Source organism: Convolutriloba macropyga, chromosome 6 (assembly GCF_964194025.1).
Source record: "Convolutriloba macropyga chromosome 6, txConMacr16.3, whole genome shotgun sequence".
NCBI lineage: Eukaryota > Metazoa > Xenacoelomorpha > Acoela > Convolutidae > Convolutriloba > Convolutriloba macropyga.
The window spans coordinates 31,488,389-31,515,070 of NC_134473.1; the positions used below are offsets into that span (position 1 = coordinate 31,488,389).

At 35.5% G+C, this 26,682-nt stretch overlaps 2 protein-coding genes across 2 annotated transcripts in view; both read right to left on the bottom strand.

Moving 5' to 3' along the window:
- LOC142340927 (ubiquitin-conjugating enzyme E2 K-like) overlaps nt 1-26,682 on the bottom strand; it is a 295,142-nt gene that overhangs the window by 213,819 nt on the left and 54,641 nt on the right. The window lies entirely within an intron of this gene.
- The window catches only part of LOC142341290 (uncharacterized), a 194,513-nt gene that overhangs the window by 148,093 nt on the left and 19,738 nt on the right, over nt 1-26,682 (bottom strand). Inside the window, exon 2 of the mRNA XM_075392209.1 lies at nt 22,790-22,992. Coding sequence (XP_075248324.1) covers nt 22,790-22,992 — 203 coding nt within the window. The remainder of the gene's footprint in view (nt 1-22,789; nt 22,993-26,682) is intronic.

A 26,682-nucleotide genomic window follows, 5' to 3' on the forward strand; every position in this document is an offset into this window, starting at 1 on the left:
CTTTGGACCTGATGGCCTCACAGTTGACATGATTGACAGTGCCAACTCTCCTAATAGAAAGGAAGCTCCAACAGAGCTCAGTCTAAAGTTCAAAGGTCATTCTTAGTTTTGTTTAATGAAAAACTTTGTCTTGGGTCTATTTAGCTTGGAGAAATAGGTGGCATGATCAAGCTGATTATTAATTTGTTTGCTTGAACGTTGCTTGGCTAATTATCTTGGCGGGTGAAAACGAATTTGCATATGTGATTTTAGAAACTGTCGCTCAGAAGTATCCTCTTACTCCAAGACTTGCTTTTCAAAAAGCTAAAGCGGCTGCAAACCAGGCGGGACGTGAGCGGTTGTCAGTTATCAGGAATTCAGCAACAGCTGAGTTGACAAATGAATTGGAAAATCAGAACTCAAGAACGCCTGACAACTCGGGTTCTCGTGATGAGCAGGCTTGAAATTAGTAAATCTGAGGAAATAGCAAAATAGTGAAGCTACATTCATTCAGTGACTAGATTTTGCAGTAGTTTTGCATGTATCAGCCATAGACTGAGTCTATTTTTCGTGAGCGTTGAATCTATTCAATGTCAGTTCTATATTGCGAGATAATGACAAGATCTTTTTAATTGATGCAATTGTTAGTTATAGGTGTTATCAAGACTTCTCAAAATTCTACTTTCTAAAAATGTTTACTACTTTGCAAATTTGTCTTCTGTGGTTTTCCATGAGATTGATTTGGCATATCAGTTTAGTTAAATTGAGTTCTATGTTTTTGTGAACATTTAATTGCAGTCAACGTGTTTTGTTTCGAAATTTTTGTTTTTGACTTTTTGAACCTGAAAAAGCCTCAACTTCAAAACTAAAACTGCTTCAGAGGAAATGGATTTTTGCGAAATGCTGGCACAAGTAGAGGGGCATGTGTCAGTGAATTACATTGATACAAGAAATCGGAGACCTCATAACCTAACCAAACTTTTGTCTAAAGAAGAAATTAGCGCAATTCGAGAGAAAGATAAGAAATTGCAGAAGCTGTTTGACGATTTTGAAGATATGTACTCTGCGGCATATGAAGCTGGCATCCGCATAGAGCCTGATAAGTTCGGCGGTTTTTGTTTGGTAAACAGAACAGGTAGAGTTATACGGATTGGTGAAATTGTCTCTACTGTTGGATTGCTTGGTAAGAAAAAGAAAGGACAGGAGTTAGATGAGTGGTCGATGATGGAGGGAGAAAAGCTTTTAGTGGGAGTAGCGCGCTGGGCCAAACATTCGTGTCGCCCAAACTGCGACTATTATATGTCAGGTGGTTTCAGAGGGCGAGAGTGCGTGAGACTTCGCGCTCTTCATAAAATCGAAGTTGGAGAAGAGCTACTCACATTTTACAGCAAAAATTATTTCGGTGATGGCAACCGAAATTGCTTGTGTGGTTACAAAGAAGCTCATGTAGATGAATCCCTTGAGCGGGAAGATGTGCTAGTTAGTGTTCAGCGACCCAAAAGGCGCAGAAAAGTGAAGACACTCATCAAAATTAGCTGTTCCGATGAACGAGCCACTCAACTGTCTAGTATGATCAGGTTTTACGACGAGGAGCAAAGTGAATGCTCTGCTGCTGGTATTATATCTGACAATACAAGTCTATCAACATCGGCTTGTGACAGGTTTTTCGAGTCTGATTCTCCAACTGGAGTTGAACCTGATGCTTCTCTTGAGTCAGAGTCTGAAAGTTTCCACGAGGAAGAAGAATCTTTTGTCGAGTCGGAGAGACTATATGATTACTCAGATTACTCATTTTCGTCTGAGGGATCGAGTCAAGAAAACATATCGCAATCAGATACTAGACAGAGAACAAGAATTACTGAAGTATGCGAGGTTACACCTGTTAATCTTGCGGCAAGTTTAGTAGCAATTGTTTCTAAACACAACGGTTCAGATTCTTTATTAGCTGATCTTTTGAAACGCGATCAAAAAATTTTTTCTAATCAATCCTTGCCACCATACGCTGTCAAAACTCGCATGCAAAAACTCTGTCTGCAGTACCAGAATGAAAAAAAAACCTAGAAAACGGAGAGCTTATTCTGCTCAATTTCATAGCTCTTCTTCTCGATATCGTACAAAAGTCACTGCAGGAAATTCTAAACTACGCTGAAATTAAATCTTTTACTAATGATATTCACATGCCGGCGCTAAAAGTATCAAATGGCGGCCTGACAATACGATTAATCTTAAATACGGATGGAGCTTTAGTTTGCAAGTCGCCACCTTACTCTGCCTGGCCAGTGTTTTTAGCGGTTGCTGACCTTCCGCCCAAAAAAAGGCAACTATTCCAAAACGTTGTGCTTGTTTCACTGTTTGTTGGATCGGGTTATCCTGATTTCGATCTCATTTTCAACCATTTAAAGAAGGAGTTAGAAACACGGGAATTGATTACCTACAATAATCAAGATCTAGTAATTGGATTTGAACCGATTTTATTCATATCTGACCTAGTTGCAAAGTCAAAGGTGCTCAAAATGAAGCAATTTAATGGCTATTACGGATGCACCTTATGTACCCAGCGTGGAGTTCGGTTTAGCGGTGCTCATCATTATCCTCATACGGAGAAGTTTGTTATGCGCTCACCTGAATCTCATCTTTTGAACATCACTGAGCTAGAAAATGGGAGCATTGAGGAGATCCGTGCAAGGCATGGCAGAAAGGTTGATTGTGAGAAGCGAACACAAGGTGTTAAGGGAAGAAGTGTTCTTTTATCAGTTATCCGTAATCAACCTCTATCATCTCCAATCGATCCCATGCATCAGCTGTTTCTTGGTGTTGGTAAAGATCTTCTGTCCTTTTTTTACGAGCAGATGAAATCGGAGCATAAAAGTGAACTAAACAAAGTGTTGTCAGATTTGATCTTACCTATTGAGTTGAAAAATACTGTTCGCAGTTTGGATGTTTTGAGCACTTTCAAGGCGAAGGAGGTCAAAACAGTTTTGCTATACTTGTCTCCAATACTTTTGTCACCCTATTTGTTAGGAGAGGACAAGAACAGTAATAGACAAGATTTGAATAAACTTGTCTTTGCTCTGCGAACAATTTTTGACTGTAGTGAAAATTCAGAAATTGCCGACGAATTGTTGTGTGAATTCTGTGTAAGCATGCATGAAAAAACGAATAAAATGGATTCCATCAATTTTCATCTTCTTCGTCATCTTGGCTGGCAGGCGAGAAATATTGGACCGCTTTTCGTGACTTCAGCGGCTATGTTTGAATCGGCTAATAGGCTTCTTCTTGCACCTCTCACTGGCACTGTGAACCATTGTGAGTTACTTGTCCAACGGTTCATTCGGGCTAAGTTGGTTCTCAAGATGGGCATTGAAAATGATTGCTTATCCAGCTTGCTTGAGAATTTCCGAGAGTCAAAGGAGTTCGACGATTCCTACAGCTTGAGTGAAACCGAAGAAGTACGGAATTTCCGACAAAATTATCCTGAATTTAGGGTGTTTTGTAGAGACCATGAAAATCTAAACTTGTCATCTGCTGCTTATGGAAGAGGATCTTCTGCTGATTGTTTCGTTGCGACTCATCGAGAGAATTTAATTATTGGTGAAATACTTTTCTTCTTTGCACGCCCAGAAAAAATGGTTATGTTGAAGCAATTCAAGATTTTGAAGAAGATCAAGCTAAACCCAGGGATTCCCGATGTCATGCCTTATGGTTTTATTGTCGAGGAAACAGATGAAAAGGTAGAACTTCCCCTGAGCAGTGTCTCAACAAAATTTTTGCGCTTCGAATTTAAGAGTGAGTTGTATTTCATCACTTTGATGCAGCACTTTGAACACAACTAAACCTAAGACCAGTTGCGCAAATAAAACTATGTTCCAAGTTTTTGTTAATTTCTCTATAGTTCTTATTTTGTTATTGATTGTCAGTTACTCTGCATAGTTGTTACTCATTTTCAATTTGTAAATTTTTAAAATCCATTCTCGTCTCAGCTAATGGCGTCGGAATTTAAATTGTCTGTTCTGCTGTTTTTATGCACAGAATGTTCCAATTTGTCAAAAAGTCAATCTTTCAATTCTTTCTTTGGCAGAAAAACCGTTCTGAGCACCATTTATATGCGTTGGAGTGAAGAACTTGTACTCTTAGGACCAAAAAATGCAGTCTTTTTTGGCAAACAAAAACAAAAATTCTTCACAATAATTTGGAAAGTTAAGTATTACAATTTTAAAAAAGAATAGAAACTGAAAAAACGCAAACGAACACTCACAACAAACTGAACTTGGCATCGTCTAACACCAGTGTACTCAGTGTGTAGAACAAAAGGAATTATTGCTATAGCTTGCCTAGGAAAAAGTGAAGTTTGCATAAGGAAGTTTTCAATTTTTCGATTATATTGAATTTTTGAGTAAATTATAGGAAAAAAAGGAATTTCATAGGGTCAGAAAGATGCTTTAGTTCAACCCAATTCAGTTTACAGTATCGCTCCAAATGTTAATTGTTAGGCAAAATTTTTTTGCTGCTCTTGCTTGTCTGAATTTCTTGTCCTAATTTTTCAGTTGTTATTATGCAGCAAACACAAATTGTTGTAACCAGAACTGGAAGACTAATCTGTAAGAGGCCCGGTTTGTCAACAGCAGAAAATAGAGAAGCAAAAGCTGAAAATGAACAAAGTTTAAAAGTGGAAGTCAATGAACTCAAAAAGAAAGTCGAAGCATTAAACGAGAGAGTCGAAAAACTTGAGAAGGCGAACATTGAGTTGGTTGACTTGACTAATGACGATAGCTTTGAAACTACGATTTCGGTAAATTCGGATGATTTAATCGAGCTTCCAAATGGTATATGAGAAATTAAATTAGTCAATTGTAGTTAATCTGTTTAGCCCATTGTTCGTGCAGAGCAGATTAAATTTATGGCTTTACTTGTATTAAAAATTCAATCATACCTTAAAACAAGCATTGTTTACTAATTGAGTTTGTTAATCAAGTTTCTTTTGTTTTTCGTGTGAAAACTTCTGCAGTTAACCTAAATCTAAGTTTGAGTGTTGCACAAAGGGAATTTTTGCTATAGTTTGCCTAGGAAAAAAGTTAGTATTTCATACGGAAATTTCCTGTTATTTCCGAATAATTTTGATTAAGTGTATATAGAAATAGCTCTTTTTGATCGGGTCAAGGAGTGGTTCAAATCGAGCCAAACTCAGTATAGAGTATCCCCTGTGTATGTAAAGTCTAAATCGCCATGAATTTTGCTATAGTTTGCCTAGGGAAAAAGTCGTTATTTCATACGAAAATTGCGAATTTCGCGAATAGCGAATTTTAAAAATATGTCTTTTTCATCGGGTCAAGGAGTTGTCCAAATCGAACCAAACTCGGTATGCAGTATTACCATTGTACGTAAAGTCTACAACAAAAAGCATTTTTGCTATACCTAGCCTAGGATAAAAGTTAGTTTTTTATTCGGAAAGTTGCAATTATTTCGAATAAATTGCGATTATTGAATTTTAAAAATAAGTCTTTTTCGTCGGATCAGGGAAATGTTCAAATCGAACCAAACCCGGCATGGAGCATCCACTGTGTACTTAGAGTCTAACACAAAACGAATTTTTGTCGTAGCTTGTCTAGAAAAAAGTTCGTATTTCAATCGGAAATATCGACTTATTCGCTTATTCTATTTTCAAAAATAGAGAAATTTTATCGGGTCAAGGAGTTGTCCAAATGGAACCAAACTCGGTATGGAGTATCCTCAGGTTATTTAGAAGCTAAAACAAAAAGAATTTTGGCTATAGCTAGCCTAGGAAAAAAGTTAGTTTTTCATACAGAAAGTTGCAATTATTTCGAATAAATTGCGATTGAATTTTAAAAATAGGTCTTTCGTCGGATCAAGGAGTTGTCCAAATCAAACCAAACTTGGTATGGAGTATCCCCAGGGTAGGTAGACTCTGAGACAAAAAGAATTTTTGGTAGAGATTGTATAGAAAAAAAGTTCGTCTCTTAGTTCAGGATTTTCGCTTATTTGAAAATTTCATTGCAAAAGGTCTTTTTTTGCAATGGGGTCTTTGAGTTGTCGAAGGCTAACCAAAAGCAACCTTGGAGTCCCATTTTTTGTGTGGGTCCATGATCAAAAAGAATTTTTGGTTTAGCTTGTATAGAAAAAAAGTTCGTCACTTAGTTGAGGTTTTTCGCTTATTTGAAAATTTTATTTTAAAACGTCTTTTTTTGCAATGGGGTCTTAGAGTTGTCGAAGGCTAACCAAAAGCAACCTTGGAGTCCCACTTTTTGTGTGGGTCCATTGTCAAAAAGAATTTTTGGTTTAGCTTGTATAGAAAAAAAGTTGGTCACTTAGTTGAGGTTTTTCGCTTATTTGAAAATTTTATTTTAAAACGTCTTTTTTTTTGCAATCGGGTCTTAGAGTTGTCGAAGGCTAACCAAAAGCAACCTTGGAGTCCCACTTTTTGTGTGGGTCCAGGTGCAAAAAGAATTTTTGGTTTAGCTTGTATAGAAAAAAAGTTTGTCACTTAGTTGAGGTTTTTCGCTTATTTGAAAATTTTATTTTAAAACGTCTTTTTTTTGCAATTGGGTCTTAGAGTTGTGGAAGGCTAACCAAAAGCAACCTCGGAGTCCCACTTTTTGTGTGGGTCCAGGTGCAAAAAGAATTTTTGGTTCAGCTTGTATAGAAAAAAAGTTCGTCTCTTAGTTGAGGATTTTCGCTTATTTGAAAATTTAATTTTAAAACGTCTTTTTTTGCAATGGGGTCTTAGAGTTGTCGAAGGCTAACCAAAAGCAACCTTGGAGTCCCACTTTTTGTTTGGGTCCATTATCAAAAAGAATTTTTGGTTTAGCTTGTATAGAAAAAAAGTTCGTCACTTAGTTGAGGTTTTTCGCTTATTTGAAAAGTTTATTTTAAAACGTCTTTTTTTGCAATCGGGTCGTAGAGTTGTCGAAGGCTAACCGAAAGCAACCCTGGAGTCCCACTTTTTGTGTGGGTCCAGGTGCAAAAAGAATTTTTGGTTTAGCTTGTATAGAAAAAAAGTTTGTCACTTAGTTGAGGTTTTTCGCTTATTTGAAAATTTCATTTAAAAACGTCTTTTTTTGCAATCGGGTCTTAGAAATGTCGAAGGCTAACCAAAAGCAACCTAGGAGTCCCACTTTTTGTGTGGGTTCAGGCGCAAAAAGAATTTTTGGTTTAGCTTGTATAGAAAAAAGTTCGTCTCTTAGTTGAGGATTTTCGCTTATTTGAAAATTTCATTTTTAAACGTCTTTTTTCGCAATCGGGTCTTAGAGTTGTCGAAAGCTAACGAAAAGCAACGTAGGAGTCCCAATTTTTGTGTGGGTCGTAGTGCAAAAACAATTTTTGGTTTAGCTTGTATAGAAAAAAAGTTACTCTCGTAATTTTTGCAACTTCAAAAATGTGTTTTTTAATTCTAGGCGTGAAATTATCCACAACAAGGCAAAATGTTGGAATCAGAATGATGGATCCACAACAAGGCAAAATATAGGAGAACTTTCACTCGATTGAGCACTCGAGTGAGCATTCTTTTCTTTGAACTCAAAATATTTCTGCGCTCAAGGGTCAATTTTTGCAAACTTTCGTGCATTCCATATTTCTTATGTCTATACTATCGTGCTTACAAAGTTGGTTACGTCTGGAGTTCGCCCTTTCTTAGTATTTTAAGTCAAGATTTTCGTGCGTCCAAAGTTGGCTATGTCCAGACTTCGCTTACTTGCCTTATTTGCGTGCACTCAAAATGACCTAAGTGCGAACTTTCGTGCTTTCAAACTTGGCTATATCAGTCACACTATTATCATTATGCAAAATATTAGTGTCGGAAGAGTCGACCAATAGGTGATTGATTCCACTCGGGAAGCTAAGGGGTTCTAGTAGTAGCAAGTTGATCTCGCTTTTCCATGCACATAATTCTTCTACGGGGGTCTAACGTGTGGTGGGTTAACACCTTGGGATCACGGTTGGCGAGTAGTCAAAGGGGATTAAACTTCCCTGGAACTTGTTACGTTCCTTTTTTTGACGGCCTTCATCACTTCTCTTGTTGGCGAGCGTTACAGATCAGCCATCTGCCGTGTAAACCTGACAAATCAGTACCGCCACCGTGGGTATCAGTCAAATTAAGTTCAGATGTGGTATTAGCACTCCCCGTTGTCTCTAGAACATGCAATTATACCTCGAATAACTCTTAGGAATTGGAATGTCACCGTAGTCGATGCCACTAATGCACGATTCATCCGTCACAAGTTCATAATACATATTTTTTTTTAATAGTATTTCACTTTTTTGCGGTACTTTATATTCTTTATATTTTGTGGAAAATATAAAGAATATGTACTTTATATTTTGCGGAAAAATTATATCCTCCAATGTGGAAAATAAGTCACGTAATCGGAAAATAAGTCGTTCCTCCGGTATTCAAAACCCACTTGCTTGCAATCAAAGACTGGATAATTCTGGCTATCAAACTAAAACAATAACAATAGCAAAAGGTTCTGTCTTGACATTAGGTTAACTTTTCCCCCAGAATTTCAAGTTGGCATACTTTAATTTTTCTCAGATTATATTAACTCAATTAGGGCAAGCTATTCCTAGTGACGAAAAATTTAAGATAAAAAATCAGCAAAAAGGGTAAAGTAAATATAAAATTATTAAAAAACTAGCAGTTGAGATAGTCTCATTTCATAATAATGACAATGTACCGGCATATTGCAATGGGGTCTTAGAGTTGTCGAAGGCTAACCAAAAGCAACCTTGGAGTCCCACTTTTTGTTTGGGTCCATTATCAAAAAGAATTTTTGGTTTAGCTTGTATAGAAAAAAAGTTCGTCACTTAGTTGAGGTTTTTCGCTTATTTGAAAAGTTTATTTTAAAACGTCTTTTTTTGCAATCGGGTCTTACAGTTGTCGAAGGCTAACCAAAAGCAACCCTGGAGTCCCACTTTTTGTGTGGGTCCAGGTGCAAAAAGAATTTTTGGTTTAGCTTGTATAGAAAAAAAGTTTGTCACTTAGTTGAGGTTTTTCGCTTATTTGAAAATTTCATTTAAAAACGTCTTTTTTTGCAATCGGGTCTTAGAAATGTCGAAGGCTAACCAAAAGCAACCTAGGAGTCTCACTTTTTGTGTGGGTTCAGGTGCAAAAAGAATTTTTGGTTTAGCTTGTATAGAAAAAAGTTCGTCTCTTAGTTGAGGATTTTCGCTTATTTGAAAATTTCATTTTTAAACGTCTTTTTTCGCAATCGGGTCTTAGAGTTGTCGAAAGCTAACGAAAAGCAACGTAGGAGTCCCAATTTTTGTGTGGGTCGTAGTGCAAAAACAATTTTTGGTTTAGCTTGTATAGAAAAAAAGTTAGTCTCTTAGTTGGGTTTTTCGCTTATTTGAAAATTTTATTTTAAAACGTCTTTTTTTTCAATCGGATCTTAGAGTTGTCGAAAGCTAACGAAAAGCAACGTAGGAGTCCCACTTTTTGTGTGGGTCGTAGTGCAAAAACAATTTTTGGCTTAGCTTGTATAGAAAAAAAGTTAGTCTCTTAGTTGGGTTTTTCGCTTATTTGAAAATTTTATTTTAAAACGTCTTTTTTTTCAATTGGATCTTAGAGTTGTCGAAAGCTAACGAAAAGCAACGTAGGAGTCCCACTTTTTGTGTGGGTCGTAGTGCAAAAACAATTTTTGGTTTAGCTTGTATAGAAAAAAAAGTTAGTCTCTTAGTTGGGTTTTTCGCTTAATTGAAAATTTTATTTTAAAACGTCTTTTTTTTCAATTGGATCTTAGAGTTGTCGAAAGCTAACGAAAAGCAACGTAGGAGTCCCACTTTTTGTGTGGGTCGTAGTGCAAAAACAATTTTTGGTTTAGCTTGTATAGAAAAAAAAGTTAGTCTCTTAGTTGGGTTTTTCGCTTATTTGAAAATTTTATTTTAAAACGTCTTTTTTTTCAATCGGATCTTAGAGTTGTCGAAAGCTAACGAAAAGCAACGTGGGAGTCCCACTTTTTGTGTGGGTCGTAGTGCAAAAACAATTTTTGGTTTAGCTTGTATAGAAAAAAAAGTTAGTCTCTTAGTTGGGTTTTTCGCTTATTTGAAAATTTTATTTTAAAACGTCTTTTTTTTCAATCGGATCTTAGAGTTGTCGAAAGCTAACGAAAAGCAACGTAGGAGTCCCACTTTTTATGTGGGTCGTAGTGCAAAAACAATTTTTGGTTTAGCTTGTATAGAAAAAAAGTTAGTCTCTTAGTTGGGTTTTTCGCTTATTTGAAAATTTTATTTTAAAACGTCTTTTTTTTCAATCGGATCTTAGAGTTGTCGAAAGCTAACGAAAAGCAACGTAGGAGTCCCACTTTTTGTGTGGGTCGTAGTGCAAAAACAATTTTTGGCTTAGCTTGTATAGAAAAAAAGTTAGTCTCTTAGTTGGGTTTTTCGCTTATTTGAAAATTTTATTTTAAAACGTCTTTTTTTTCAATCGGATCTTAGAGTTGTCGAAAGCTAACGAAAAGCAACGTAGGAGTCCCACTTTTTGTGTGGGTCGTAGTGCAAAAACAATTTTTGGCTTAGCTTGTATAGAAAAAAAGTTAGTCTCTTAGTTGGGTTTTTCGCTTATTTGATTTGTTCTTCCACTTTGTTCTCCGATAACACTTTATCCAGACATTTGTCTCAGACCTTATCATAATTTTAGGATCTCTTGTCGAGCCAAACTCGAGGACACAGTTTTTAGATCACGCCAATTTGGAGGGAACAGTTTAAAGCCGGACTAAACTCGAGAACAGAACAGTGCTTCATTCTGTTCTGTTCGCTTCCTGTCAAAGGTCAGTCGAGACTGTCTTTTTGTACGTTAGATCTGCCAATGACGGTCTTTCTCTTTTCTCTTTCTTTTCTCCTTTTTGTGTGGGTCGTAGTGCAAAAACAATTTTTGGTTTAGCTTGTATAGAAAAAAAAGTTAGTCTCTTAGTTGGGTTTTTCGCTTATTTGAAAATTTTATTTTAAAACGTCTTTTTTTTCAATCGGATCTTAGAGTTGTCGAAAGCTAACGAAAAGCAACGTAGGAGTCCCACTTTTTGTGTGGGTCGTAGTGCAAAAACAATTTTTGGTTTAGCTTGTATAGAAAAAAAGTTAGTCTTTTAGTTGTTTTGGAGAGAGCTTTTCGAGCCTAGTTTTTTTAGCTAGCTCTGCTCAATTCTCCTATAGTTGTTTGTTTGTAACTCCGCCGTAGCCGGTCCCCAGCCCGGTTGAGAAAAGGAGGAGGGGAACACACCCAGAACATACTGGAAAATCTCAAAAAGTTGATTTTTTTAATCAACTTGAGACAATTTTCCGACAGTACTTCTATAAAAAGATGTTTAAAAAGTGTATGGTGCAGACTATAGCTCGCCTATGATAAAGTTTCTAGCTCGTCTATGTTGCAGAAGTGGTGCGTCTATGGGACAGTTTTTGGCTCGTCTATGTTGCAGAGTTGGTGCGTCTATGGGGCAGTTTTTGGCTCGTCTATGGGGCAGTTTTTGGCTCGTCTATGGGGCAGACTTTGGCTCGACCGTAAGTACTTGGTGCGTTTATGTTGCTCGTTGAAAAAAATTCCTCGCCTGTGTATGTTTGAACGCACCATACCCCCTGTGTGCGTTCAAAAACGGTCTGCGTCATAAACGAGCACAAACGATAACCTCGACCTGGGGTTAAATTGAATATACTTTTTTTGTGTTAATTATGTATAGTCGCTTATTAAAATTTTCAATCCTCGGTTTTGTGGATATTAGCTTAATCGGATTCAATATTAGTCAATTGCTATTCATTATTAATTTTCAATTACAATAAAAACATCACTACCCTCAAGATCAGTAGTCTACTGCCCCACAAATCCCAAAAATTCTCTCAGAAACCGATTAACTCCAGCCACGAGAAACCAATTTTTTGTAGCAATCAGAATATAATGCCGCAGAAGCGGAAGCGGTACTCAAATTGTCAATGGCAAATCTGCCCGAACTGTGTCTCTCGTTTTCGTTTTTATTCTATCTCAATAAATGGAAACTATAACAATATTGCGATAAACAGATACCTCATCAAAACCGGCTAAAATTGAAGGGAATAGTGCAACCCGTGTTCGCAAAGGCCTCCAAAATATAACAGCGGAAGTGAGAAAAAAAGCTGTTTACCATACTTTTGGCGCGCTAGGTATAACAATTTTGCTTGATTTAGGTATCTTTTTTTCGCACTCAGCGTAATTCGATCCTGCAATAAGTGTATCTAGCTTTCGGACTGAATTTAACTATAATCCGCAATCGAGCCTAATTCTAAAAGTGGTTCATATCTTTATTAACTGATTGCAATTAAAAACGATTAAAAGTGGTTTGAAAGTGAAAAATATACCAATTTTACCACAAATTTTACCACCAGCTTTTAAAGTTTTTGTTTTGAATAGTAGGTCGAGAAATAGGATTGATATCAGTACACAAACTGCACAAGCTTTTTTGCTCAACGAGATTATTCAGAAAAAAGAAAATTATTCTTGTCAAGATTCAATATTATTTTGATAGGCTAAAGGTTTATAATATGCTATATGGGTCTCATATTTATCATAACGTTTTTATTTGTTTTGGATTGAAGTCAGGAATGAAAAATGTTGTTTACAACTGCGTGATTTGCAGGCTGTTCTGGTTAATTGCAGGCATATTTAAAAGAAAGAGAGCGATTAATTGAAATCTAAAAGTCGGATACACTAAAAATTTTGAAATGGACATACGCATCAAAAATACAGACAAGGTTTGTAAACAATGGTTGAAACAGCAATTGTCTTATCAATTTCTCTGCTTTGGCGAACAGATTGGTAATTTTATCTAAGCTCTATATGATGTATTATTATAAAACACTTTCTCATGCTCAATTAATAAATCTTCGCATCACTTTTGCAAGCACAGAGCGTTTAATAAAAGAGATAAAATTGTGCCTTACAGATAAGTGAAATTCAAAAAACAGATACCTAAGCAAGCAAAATTGTAAAAAAGACTTGCCAACTAATTGCCAACTTGAAATTATCTCAGTTTCGCAAAAGCAGCTAAACCATTTTTGTGAAAAACAGCTACGAAGCTTGTCGACTAAATTTGCGCATTTTTTGAGTCTATTTTTCTATCGAGTTTTACTAAGGCAGAAAATTTGGGGAATGACAATAATGAGGATTGCGATCCACAGCAAATAGAAAACTGCTACCAGCACAAATAAACTGACACCAATATAAAGGGTTTCCTTATTCCTCCAAGAAAAACTTTATTCAACTATGCAGAGTTTTTGTAGAGTATTTGCATCATAATTTCGGTAAACGGTAATTTCAGAATGCAAAACATTATTGCAGAAGTAAGGGGCGTCTGTTTGGATTACGTCTGCTGCAGCTCCAGCGTCATATTTCAAATCGGGTTCAGATGCTTGAACTATCTTGCATTTGATCTCCAGGAACATTTTTTGTAGGTCAATAAAATTATTTCTGTCTCCAGTTCACTCAAATTCATGCATGTGTCCGTTAGGGCTGTACACCTGCCCTACTTTTTGACAAACACTACCATCAAAAGTTAAAAGAAGCGCTGGTTTTTCGGACAAATCCAGGGAATTCTGTGTTGCTTCTGTTGGTAACATATTACCGATCAAATTTAACTCTAGCAAAGAAATCAAAGCGACTTCTTTTGGGCTGCTTATTTTTTGAAATGACTGTTTATCTCATATTAGTACTTTTTCTAGCTTTTGAACCAGATTGTTTAGACCGTCTCCGATTCATTCGGTTTTGTCGCCTCATTCGCTGTGCTAAGGAGCCTCCTGCTTGGTTTTTAAATGTATTCGAAATCGTTTTTTTCAGCGCCTGCTTTACGGATTCTTTTTGCTGACATCATTTACTAACTCTGGTACGCTTTGTAGGAAAAGATCTTTTCCGACACGTTTTGCTGCGGCTAGAATGAATTTTTGTGCAAGCGGTAAAACAATTTGACCTATGCCACTTGCTAAAGCTCCAAAGCCGCTTTCTCTTTGTCTATAGTGTCCAGAAAAATAAGGCAACGAAGATGTTTGGTTGGTGTAGTACAATTCCATTGTTTTACTCATCAAAGTTTTTGAACTGTAACGTCAATATTACTTTACCAGTCCCTGAAAAGGGGACTAATTGACCTGTTTTGGGTACGTATCTCTATGGAACATGATTGAATCGTATTTGAAAGTAGTTTTTCATAGTCCAAATTTGGAAAAAATTTTCTATGTGTTGGTGCAAGTTTACACACGCTATCGTTTTTCAGACGTTGTAATAACGGCGCCTTAGCATCACCAACATAATGATACTCGATAATGTTTGTGTAAATGTATATTAGGTGCTTTTCCGAGCACAGATCAGCAAGGATTTCTCCATAATAGGCTTTTATCTCATTGCTCTTCATTAATTTATTTCATGTAGCTGCATTCTTTTTGCACCCAATATGTACACCATGTTTATCTGGAACTCCTGTAAAACCCACAAAACTGAGTGTTTCTTCATTAGGAAAAGTGATTCACTCATTTTTACCAAAAAGTATTTCGTATTTTCCAGTACTCTTGATTTCGCGAAACAAAAAAATTGGGTAATCCAGTGTTCGCTTGATAGTAAATTAAAGTTGAGCAACAGTGTCAAAGCTTCCAGTCATGAAAGAGAATTTTTCTCCACTTCTAGGTCGAGAAATGACATTGGCATCAGATGAGATTAATTGTGACTCCTCGTAACCCTTAAGATCATATGCTCTCAAATCTCTTTTCACAACATGCTGAACTTTTGTCGGAACAATAATTTCACTTAGAGCTGCCCTCCAGTCGCCAGATAGTTGAATTTCATCGTTGGAGTTTTGGAACGAAGCTAGTGTGCTTTGATCAAAGATCTCTATCGAAGCGCTAGAAATAACATGTACCGTAAACTCATCTTCGAATCGTTTACTTCCCATATTTTAGAGGAGACTCTCGTACAATCTGAAGTTCGGGTTAATAAAATTTACCCTGGATAACTTCTTTATCCGCATCTTTATCCGCATCTTTATCAGCATCAGTTGGGATAGATGCAATTTCAAATACCTCGTCAGTAAACGACTGTTTCTATCCCTTCCCGAAAGTCTCCTCAAATATCACAATGCGCACAAAATCAACAATATAGAATTTGAATTTTTGAGAAGTTGCTGTATTTGCAGTCAAGGACACAAGCCTCGGAACGTCTTTCTTTGTGACTTTGTTCGAAGCGATTTTTATTGTTCGGTTTACCCTAAAATTGATTGCTTTAACAAACGCATCAAATAAGTCAAATTTTCTTCTAAGTATCTGCAGATAAAATTTTTCAACGAGCATTTATTTTTTCCGCAAAAGCAGACTTTTTCTCACTGAACGTACTGAATCAATGAATTCCGCATTTAGTGCATAGGGTTCTGATGGCAACTAGGAACTCTGTACCGTCATCAAACCCAACCTTTTTCAGGTTGTTTATGCTTGATCATCTTTTTGTGGCTCAACCCTCAGATACCTTGTCAAACAGTCAACAGTCACAAGCAGTTATTTTACACCACGTTTGTATTTGGCAGGTCTATCAACATATGCTAGATCAACGGACAAGATCTCATTTATGTCGTTAAAAACATCTTTAAGCCTTGGAAACGTGAGGCGACGTGAACGGTATTTGTTGAAGGTTGGTTTCGTTTCCAGATACATTTCAATTTTCTTCATTGATAATTTACTCAAATTTTGCAATCTATTTGCGCTTCCAAATGCCGTAGGACTGTTTAAAAAGAGCTTGTCAAGTTTCTGCCAATCGTCAATAGAAATCCCAGTCTTATCTACGCGCCTCTTCGGCTGCCTTCTCTTTAATTTAATCGGCTCTTGGCTTTGCGCTTTTTCCTTTGGTTCAGATCCTCTTCTTTCTGGCTCTTTTTTGTTTTTTTGTGTCGGTTGTTTTGATAGAGTTTCCTTTACAAAAACCAATTCAACTGATATATCAAGTTCACTGAAGATTTTGGAGTACTTTGTCAATTTTTTGTGGGTTGTTGTAAATTGTACAAAAAGCTTGTTACATCTACTCCTTGAGGTTCATTGTCAATGTGAAGAATGTTAGTCACTTTACTAATAGAAACAATATTTGAATTGAAAATTTTATTTAGGATAATTGCAGCTCTTTTGGTTTTGTTTTCATCCACTATTTTCCGTTCTAACGTTATTGATTCAAATGCTGAATCCCTCCTTTTTTCATTATTGGCTCTATTTTACCGTCATCACTAAAAAACGATTCTAATTTTACCAACCATCTCAACATCACCTGTTGCATTGCCGCTAATTTTCAATCACTTGATCGACCTGTCAGTGTTAGTGTCGGCATCTTGTACTTTTTATCATTGTTTTGCTCGAAATAGTCCTTTGTATGAGTTTTAACTGAGCTGCTTTTGCTGATACAATGGATTATCAAATATTTCCTCCTTCTTTGGGTTTTTTGAGATGAACTTTCTTTTGTGGATCAAAACAAACTCTTCTGCATGCATTTTTTGACCTGTAAATAAATTTAGCACGAAATTCCCAACCGAATGAGTTCTCGTTTCGCTTTTTCTCGACTCTTGTTTCCTTTCATAATAATGGTTGAAATGGTTTCTCCTGATTTTTAATTAACTGCTTGTTCACCGGAACGTTGCTATTGATCACATTGAGCAAACACTCACAGAGAAAGTTTATAAAGCTATTTGGTGCTTGCTTGAAGAACTTGCTGATATTGCTCTCGGGCAGCTCGAGCATTTGATTTAGCATACATAACTCCTTCTCTCAAATCTGTCAAAGTAGTGATAAGCGCTTTGGAGGACGGTATATAAAAAATTGTTGGACTTGGCTGTACAATATTTGAACAATAACGTAGGTAGTCTGATGTTTTTGGATTTAAGTCAATGAGTAAGTGTCCAAAAGGTTACTTTGTTGCAAGTTCATAGCTTTCTTTCAAAAATTTTGTATTGTTCAACTGTTTTCCAACATAGGTGAACTGCTGTATGTCTCTAGGTGATTTGAAAAAAAGATATGGATTGTGTCCAGATCAATGGTTCGCGATCATTTGCTGTTTTGAAATAAGTTATGCTTAACATAAATCACACTAATGTTTCTATTTTGTCCGGCAGTTGCAAGTTTTGAAAATTCGTTGTCAATGAAAATTTCTTTGCACGAATCGGCACATACGAACAGACATTTTTCCAGCTGGGAAAAGAATTCGAATCCAGAAAACTTGATAAAAAAAATGTTCACTTTGGGCTCTATTATGTTGAACTTTGTCTGCTCATGTTGATAGAAGTAGTAAATAGAACTAAAGTTTGGATAGAAAGCGTTTCTCAATAACACTTGAAATAAGTTCTATTTTGCCACAACACGACAGACCAAAAACGGCCATAAAAAACCTATGGCTAGTGGATAATATTTTGTTCATAGCTTTGGATTTGGAATTGCGTAGATAACTACGCACGAAAGCATTGAAAACCAGTATGTTGATCCTTTACCAACAAGGTCGGAAAACACAAGCTTGGTTTAAGACACTACAATAAGAGAAAATTTATTAAAAATTGAGAAAACAAATGACTTCCGAACGTGGTAACCGAGAATTAAAAAACTTCCACAAACACCGCTCTTGATTTTCCTCATCAAAAACTAAAGCATTCAAACCCCTCCATTAGCGGAGTCTATCTGGTCTTCTTTAACATTCGTTTGAAAATAAGTTTCTTGCACAAATGATATAATAGTTTATATGGCTTTTTTGTTAGTCTCTCTTTCAATCCAAATAAATTCATAAGTAGTTTATCTAGAGTTTTGTCGTCTTTTTTGTAAGTCATTTTGTAGTCTGCATTCATGCCATGACAACTTCCAGAGTAGACAATAGACTCTACGTTGCCCTCACTGACCAACTTTTTAAATCCATCAGAGAGATTTTAGTCGTTCAGAGCTATTTGAACTGGTGCTGGCCACTTGGGCGTAGGTAAAGGGGTTAGTTTCATTTCTCTATTTTTATTGTAACGAGATGGTACATTCGAAAAAATTCAAGTAATGAAAGTTTTTTCTTCAGCGTCTCAATTTCCTTAGTGTTGCAGAGAATCTGTTGTTTTCGCAGAATAATCTGTCCCCATGATTCTATTTTCTCTTCTTTTAAAAAAGACAATGTCAACTGATTATCATTCGTTATTTAACTGATTACTCTCAAACTTGGAGAAAATTACTCGACGAACTGACGCAGCTGCGTTCTCCACTCGACGGCTCATTGGATGGCAGGGAGATCCAATAGAAAAACAACTGTGCTTTCCTTTTAAAACAATATTTCCTCTTTTGTTTTTCTGGTAGGTAGAAAGAGTGCAGATTTCAAATAAAATTATCAATTGGCGATTTAATATCTTCTGTTTTCAGACAAAGAAGAGTTTCCAAATCTATTACGTCTTTGTACAAGAGAGTTTGAAGTGATTCTGTTTTCTCTTTCCTTTCGGCATAAAATGTTCCTAACGGAAACCGAAGTTTGATGGCGACAAAAATTTGTGATAGAAACCAGTAAGGATAAATACCGCTGTTCCAAGAAAAACCATGTAAAAATTTAGTAACCCACTTATGAGATCTCCTGTCACTAGGGGAAAGTGAGTTGTAGGAAACTGGCAGAAGAAAAACAATTGTATGCGAATAATTATTTGAACAAAGCAATAACACCTTTATTATAAAACCAGTTTTTTTGCAACGAAAACCTTCAAAATCTAATATCACTATTTCTTGTTTCAGCACTTCAACAAAGTGAACAAATTGTTTTTGAACCTCTTCACAAAAACACAAAGAATCAATCTCGTGATGTCACCCAAATACTCGTTTGTAATTGGACAAGGTAACACATAGGAGTATCCAGGGTCTTTATGAATGTACTCTGCTATATAACCCGACGGGTCGTGGAGTATTGCACAAAGTCGAAGTGTTTTGAACAATTTGAAGTGGTTGTCCACGACGAATTATCAATTCGAATTAGACCGCCATACGGTCTCAGCTTCAATAATGCCTCCAAATCAATATCATGGTCAAAGTATTGACAAGCAGCCAGAAAATACAGACACTTTTCACCGTACTTTGGATAATTTTTCTTTATCTCCAGGTAATTTTCATGAATGTTTTTTAGATCAATGATTGCTATCGTTTCGGCCAACCTTTTCGCCAAATGTTATTCTGGCAAAATGAATCCTTATCTCACCTCCTAGGATTGACCACTTGAGCTCCCAACCAAAGTATGTTCACACAAATACATGTAGTGAAAATACCACTAACATGAAGGATCTCCCCTCTCTCGCTCTTACGAAAGAGTTACGCCAACAACAAGCCGCCAGACAAATGCATGTAGCGCAATTACCATTTTCTTAACATAAAAGATCTCCCCTAAGGGATCAGGGTTCCCCCTTTGCCGAAAGGATCTCGGAAGGAAATCCCCATCTTCCTGTGTATAAATACGGTAATACTTATATGTGATTGCATATCTATAACTATTGTTGTTTCTGGGCAGTTGTGACATAAAAGCGTCAGACAATCATGGGGAACATTAGCCACTTAAATAAAGGTGGCAGCAGATCCACTTGGTCAATTAGTTTAATTTAAGTTCTAAAAAATTTACGTAAAAAAATCATGCAACTGAAATACCTAACATTTACGACTATGATCTTTTCATATACTCTGACTAGCAGTGGCTCATTTATATGCCAGAAAAAATCTTTGTTTGCCGGAAAAACTTAGTGACCATACGCGAGGCGACTGTCGTTAATGTTCTGATGTATTGAGAGTATCAAAAAGTGAAAGTGTACTCGCTTTTTCTGGAAGCGTTAGAAGGAGTTCAAAGTGTGATTCTTTCAGGGCGAAGGGGCAATTAGGGTGTCAAGATAAATAGACAAATCAGCTGTAAAAGTAGGTTTTTTTTAATGTATACGTGTTTTCCATGTGCATTTGTAAGATTTAATGACAAACTACTTCACTAAATTGGGCTGTTTCGAATTTTCAATACCAAATAATTTTTAGCAATTGTTTTCTAATCTCACTTTAGATGTTTTTTTCTTATTTGTCGTTAAATTTTAGACTATATTTTTTGGACCGTTCCGATCTACTTAAATTATTGTTGCTATCTCGACTCGAAGAAGAGTATTATGATTCGATGTTTACTATGTAGAAATTTATTTTAATCAACCAATCAAGGATGCGAAAACATTAAGGATTACAAACTATTTTAAATTCGCTATTCAAACGAAATGTTTGAATAGTGTACAAGTATTGTACTTAGAACCATCAGAAAATGTTACAACGAGCAGCTGGCTCTTCTTTTAACTATACTTTGGTCTTCAATCAAGTTTTGTCTTTTTGTGTTAAGTTTCTGATAGATCCCAAAAATTAGCAAAATTAAAAAGTTTATTGAGCTTTCTTACCAGCTGTTAGGAACAGCAATATCATTGAGCCGAAGCCTTACACACTTCAGTACCAGATCGAATTTAGTTTATTACATCAGATTTTCTTAACTTCAGTCAACTGAAGTTAAAATCCTTTTCAGTAAAATTTCAGGCTGAACTAAAACTCGATAACTAGGCTGTGAAGATTGCGTCCTGCTTAGATTTTTTGCTGGCAAACTTTTTCCATCTATTGATGTCATGCAAATTCCGTCTCAGCGCATCATGGGACCGAGAGAAAAAGAAAAATTTTTCAAGGAATATACCCAATAACATCACTAACAATTGTTTGATTGATGTCATTTAAAACTCTTTAATTGAGTAAGCAAAATTAAGCTTCAAGAATTTGGCCGTAACCTTCGACACCCATGTAAACTCCGTGTTGCAGCTGCAACGTTAAAAGCCAATAATAAAGTCTCGGGGTATCTCAATTCTGCTTCCAAATTATTCTTTCAGAATTGTTTTTGCGCATTGTTCTGTTAAGACAGAGGGTGTGTGTGTGTGTGTGTGTGTGTGTGTGTGTGTGTGCGAGAGAGAGAGAGAGAGAGAGAGAGAGAGAGAGAGAGAGAGAGAGAGAGCTAGAGGGGTCTAATAATATTTTGTGGCAACAAACAGTTTTTCTATTGTACGGTTGCTGATAAAATTTTTACAGATATTCGTCGCTTGATGTTTGATCAATAAACTGTCATTGTTAAAAACGGTTTTTGAAGACTGTCTTTTTACAAACTATTTTTCGGAACCAAATATTAAATAATGAATTGAAAGACAAACTGAAAAAAAAGTTTCCCATAAATTATGACGCTGGTGTCGCTTTTGTACAAAAAACTACCACAGGATAAGCGTGACCACAATGTTTTTATGGTTTTAATAAAACGGCCGAAAGACTTGAACTGAGTAAACTTTTCACATTTTTGTTTTTCATTATATTTTGTTTCCATGCCATGTCGGACTGACTCCTTACGAAAAAAAGAATGGCTCTTTTCGGTCGCATTTGATGTTACAACCTTTTATAATATAAGCTAAGAATAAAAATTGCAACAAATGTTATGCGATAAAGTTATCCATAATTGCGATTTTATCTGGAAACATACAAAACTAATAATAGGTTTCTATAAAGCAAACTATGGTAATTGCTTCCCGATAAAAGTATGATCATCTGTATTTATTATATAAAACGATTATAAGATTTTGCAGAAAAAACAACACTCTTTATCAACTGCTCTTTTTTTGTCAACTGTTATTTTGTTTGCATTTGAAAACTTGTAAAAAATAATTTCAAAAAATTGTAGAAATCAGAAACATTTTTTAACTCATGTAAAAACACCATTTAAAATTATCCCAGAATATTAAAACATTTGAAAATATCAATTATCGTCGGGACATATATAAGATTCGTCTATAAAATAATTGCCCGTTTGAAAAAAGTTTGTTTGATTGATCAGATGACAAAAACTTTAAGAAAATATTCTTCTTCCCTTCTAAACAAATGTTGAAAAACTGCATTGTTTTGCATTCTTCTGAGAAATCGACAATTGCAATTAAAAGCTTATGCAAATAACTTCTCTAACTTTAACGAGATAATTTAAAAAGTATTTTTCAATTGCTCAAATCTTCTCGAAATTAAAAACAATCACAAACCACCATTTGCAAAAATCTTTTTTTGACTAAATTAATTTCATCGTTTTTAAAAATTAAATTTTGAAAAATATTCATTTTCAAGTAAAAATGAACTTGAAATAGTCAAACTGATGACCGGTTTCCATTAAGAGAAAGAACAATTTAATTTGATTGAATCTGTGGTTAAAAATTTTAACTTTCAACAATCGACCATTCGCATTATATTTCAAAAGTTGCGTTGAAATTCTGTTCCAGAGTTACAGGAATGTTATGTTATTATAATTTTTGCGTAGAAAGTAAATATTTTTGCGTAGAGGTAAATATTTGAAAGGTTTGCGACTTATCGGTGAAATTTTTTATCACCGCATTCTGCTGGTAGCAGTGAATTTTTTTTTTCACCGATTGCTGCTGGTAGCGGTGAAGAACATTTTTCACCGCATTCTGCTGACACCAGTGAAAATTTTTCTTTCACCACTTAAGCGGTGAAAAAATTACGGCTTAAAATTTCTTTTCACCGCACTCATCGCATTGAGCGCAAATCTTACACTTTTTACTCAAATTCACCGCAAATCTTACATATTTTAGCCATTTTTAGCAGTGACACCTCGACCCGGGCTGTCATAATCTTTTTGTGGGTTTTTTGGTAGAAAAATGCTTCCCCGATTATCCTGAAACACATTTTGTGCTCGAGTGCACTAATGAAAATGAGGATAAAAACTCGAAAATCTGTCTACTTGAAAATTAACAACTTACCGCATTACATTTTTCTTTCATCAACGTACCTATTGTCGTTCTCTTCAAGTCCATGTCTGTGGCTAATAGCTGACAATGTTTCATCACAGAATTGTAATTGTAGGACTTGCATGCCATGTGGTAGACACACAGATTACCACAGAACTCATCGTGTTGAACGTTGTGGTAACTTCGAAAAGCGAAATCAGACAGCAGTGCCTCGTTTGTGATCAAGTAATGCGAAGCATGAAAGCTGAAAATCAGGCGTATTTTAGCTAAAATATCCATAAATGGAGATTATAAAAGCATGATAAGATTTCTGATCAGACCCTAAAACCTCGCAGACAGATGCACTCAAAAACGTAGATCAATAAATCCAGACGGAGCCGCTGAAAATTTTGCCATCAGAAAATATTTAGGTTTGTCATCTGGAAAAACTGACCGTAATAACCCGGGTTTAGGAAAAATAGGAAAAATATGTAAGATGTGCGGTGAAAAGTTGTTTTTTTTTCACCACAAATTTCGTACAAAATTTTGCTGTGAATATATATCAAATTCACTCTACTTTCTGTAAATCATGCGCGTTGAATTTTTGTAATATTAGTTGTGAAATTACAAAATTAGCGCTGAAATGTGGTGACTTTTTGTAAGTTCACCTCGTATTTACCGCTTATCTTACAGAATTGGGGAACTTTTTTCAAAGCGGCGAATTAATGTAATTTCACCGTTAGAGGCAATAAAATTAATTTTTCACCGCATTCACAGTCTGGTATATGTAATTTCACCGCATTCACCGCTTATCTTACAAAATTTTCCTCATTCAACGCTTATCTTACATAATGTTGCGGGGAATGGCGGCGACACCTCGACCCGGGAATCTCAAATTGAAAGACTGAAAAATTCGTTGTTCAATGTTTCCTCCAAAAAATGAAAGAATTGCGTCGAAAATCGGCGAAAAAAAATTAATCGCAGGGCGCTCGTATCTTTTAGCGTTGAATTCGGTGAAAGCGGTGATTTTTGTCAGATGAGCGGAGAATTTAGCGGTGATTTTCTTCCAACTTTTTGAGTTATAAACAAGGAATAAACAATGGAGCAAAGGTTATGTGATAAAAGTGTTCATAATCACGATTTTATTTGGGAACACATAAATAAATGTAATTTTCCTATCAAACAAAATTTGCTAACTGCTTCAAAAAACAAACGTATAATGAAGTGCAATTAATAGTTCAACCAGTTTTCTTGAATAGCTGCCTTTAAAAGTTTTTCCTTTTTCATCTGTTTTTTAGTTTATTTTTTCAGTTAAAAAAATTTTGTATAATGAAATCAGAGAAAAAGTTCAAAGGCAATATTTTTTTGCACTCGTGAACAACATTATTTGAAATGTCAAGAGAAAATCAGACAAAATGGAAAATATCATTGTCCAATTGGAAAGATTGCAAAACCTTTTAAATTAAATTGCAATTTTGAAGTGACCCTGCGCAAGGCGCTCTTAAAATTATGGGCAGAATTTTTGATAAACCAGGTAACAAAATTTTCAAGAAACTATAATTAAAAGGTTCTAAGCAAATATTGAACACTGGTTTAAATTTGCATTCCTCTCAGGGATCAAAGATTGAATAAAACTTTTATATGAATTGTATATAATTTTGTTTGCTAAATTTTATCGAATAAATGTAAAAAAAATCAGTTCATATCTTGAATTGTTTTAATGTCCAATCGAAGTTTTGAAACATTCGATGAAAAAAAACTATTTTTCTATCAATTTAACCTTTCTTTAAGGCCTAATACCAGGAGGGGGCGTCGAAAAAGACCCTCTGGTATAACCAGAATAACCTCAACATCTGTTTGCTTAAAAGTTGGCAATTTACCACATACTCACTTCTTTCTATCAATGTATATATTCTTGCTCTATCCAATTCCAATTCGATGGCTAACAACTGACAATACTTAATATAAAAGCATAAAAATTTAATTGTACTCAGGCGTCATGTGGTAGGCATGCAGCTTGCCAAAAACCTCATTTCGGAATCTTGCAAACCCTGATTTTCAGCTATTTGAACTGATTGAGCTCATTTCGTTCAGCTGCCAAACTATCATCCTGACAGCTTTTTGTCAAATCAAGACACTCTCCAGACTTACTGTTTCACCAAAAAATCGTTTGTGAACAATCATAGAGAAAAATTATTCTCCCGTGAAAGCTATTCCAAAGAATTTTGGCTTTTTGCGCTGCCCATACGCCAAGAACTCTCTGACAAGTTTTAGTGTATTCTAACAACTCATTGGTTGAATAGAATGCACTATGTCCAACATGTCAAATATTTAAATTAAAGGAACTGTAAATATGAAATTTCATTATTGGAAAGCAGAGGAACTAACTGTTTGAGCTTTATCACGTCAGATGGAAAGAGTTTGACGCAGCTTTGAATGTCCGAGTTGTCATTTATCGCAAATTATACATGTTTTATTTTTTGTAGCAATTTATCGAGCGAATGAAAAGCTGATCATTGTCTGCTTCAATCTCCTGAATAGAGTGTAATCACAACGGTGTTAAAGGCACGATGAAAAGATCAAAGCTACAATTTATCAAACAAATAGCTTAAAAATCTACAATAGTTTCTATTTGCTGATATAAAAACAACTTTTGACAATTTTCCAGGTTTCGAAATAAAAATTCGGAAATGCCTCGATGACGCTTTTGTTGGTCACAACTGGTTGCAGCGAAGTGTTAGGTGCAAGTTTTGTGATTGTATAAAAATTAACTCAATCAACTTTAAAAACCCCTTTTCAGGTATCCTGACATATACAATTTTGTTCGAGTGTAGTAATTAAATTTAGTGTGACAACCTCAACATCTGTGGGCTTAAAAATTAACAAATAATTGCCAAACCAATTCTTTCTATCAGGGTATCTATTGTTGCCCTCTCCAATCCCATTTTTATGGTTAACAACTGATAATATTGCCCATAAAAACATAAAAACTAAAATATAGTACTCGCACGTTATGTGGGAGGCATGCACATTGCCACAACTTTAATCGTGTTGGGCCGAAAAATTTTGCAGGTGAAAGCTGTGATTTTTTAAAAAAAAAGTATTCACCCCATTCACCTCAATACATAAATTGTTTATTCAAAAACTTAACCCAGTAGAAAATTGTTCTTTTTTACAGGTGAAAAGCTGGACAATTTTTTCTCAACTCTCTCGAATCATTCACCGCTCCTTTAAAAACTTCTTAACAATGACTTCGGTTTTGAAGTTAATTGTTGATTCTAGCGGTGATCTGGTGAGGGAATGGTACTTTTCACGTTTAAATCTTCACCACAATTCCCGCAATCAAAATTTATACATCTTCTTGTCCCATTAATCTCAAATCATACATTTTATTAGCAATTTGTTGAGCGAATGAAAATTTTATTAGTGTCTGCTTCACTCTACTAAATATAGTGGAATCAACATTAGTGTTAAACGCACGATGAAATGATCAAAGCTACAATTTATCATGGAAATAGCTATAAATTCTCTAATATTTTTCCACTTGGTGATTTAACAACAACTTTTGACAACTTTCCAGGATTTGAAATCAAATTTCGGAATTGTCTCGATGACGCTTTTGTTTGTCACGAATGGTAGCAAAGAAGTCTTAGGTGCAAACTTTGCGATTTTAGATGAAACGAACCCGAGTATACGTTAAAACGTCATTAAGCTCTAAGGTCTCTCAAAACAAATAAACGTTTACCATATATTTTATTAAAAATTAACCTCGTTGTTTTTTCACCAGTTTTTATTTAGTTTTGTAGCTCCATGATTAGTATTAGTTATACGGAACTGGGGTTTAATTGAAGAAAAAAGATTTACGCAATTGGAAAAACACCCTATTGAAGTATTCTGACAAATAAAATTTTGTTCGAGTGAAGTAATCATATTTAGGGTCATAACCTCAAAATCT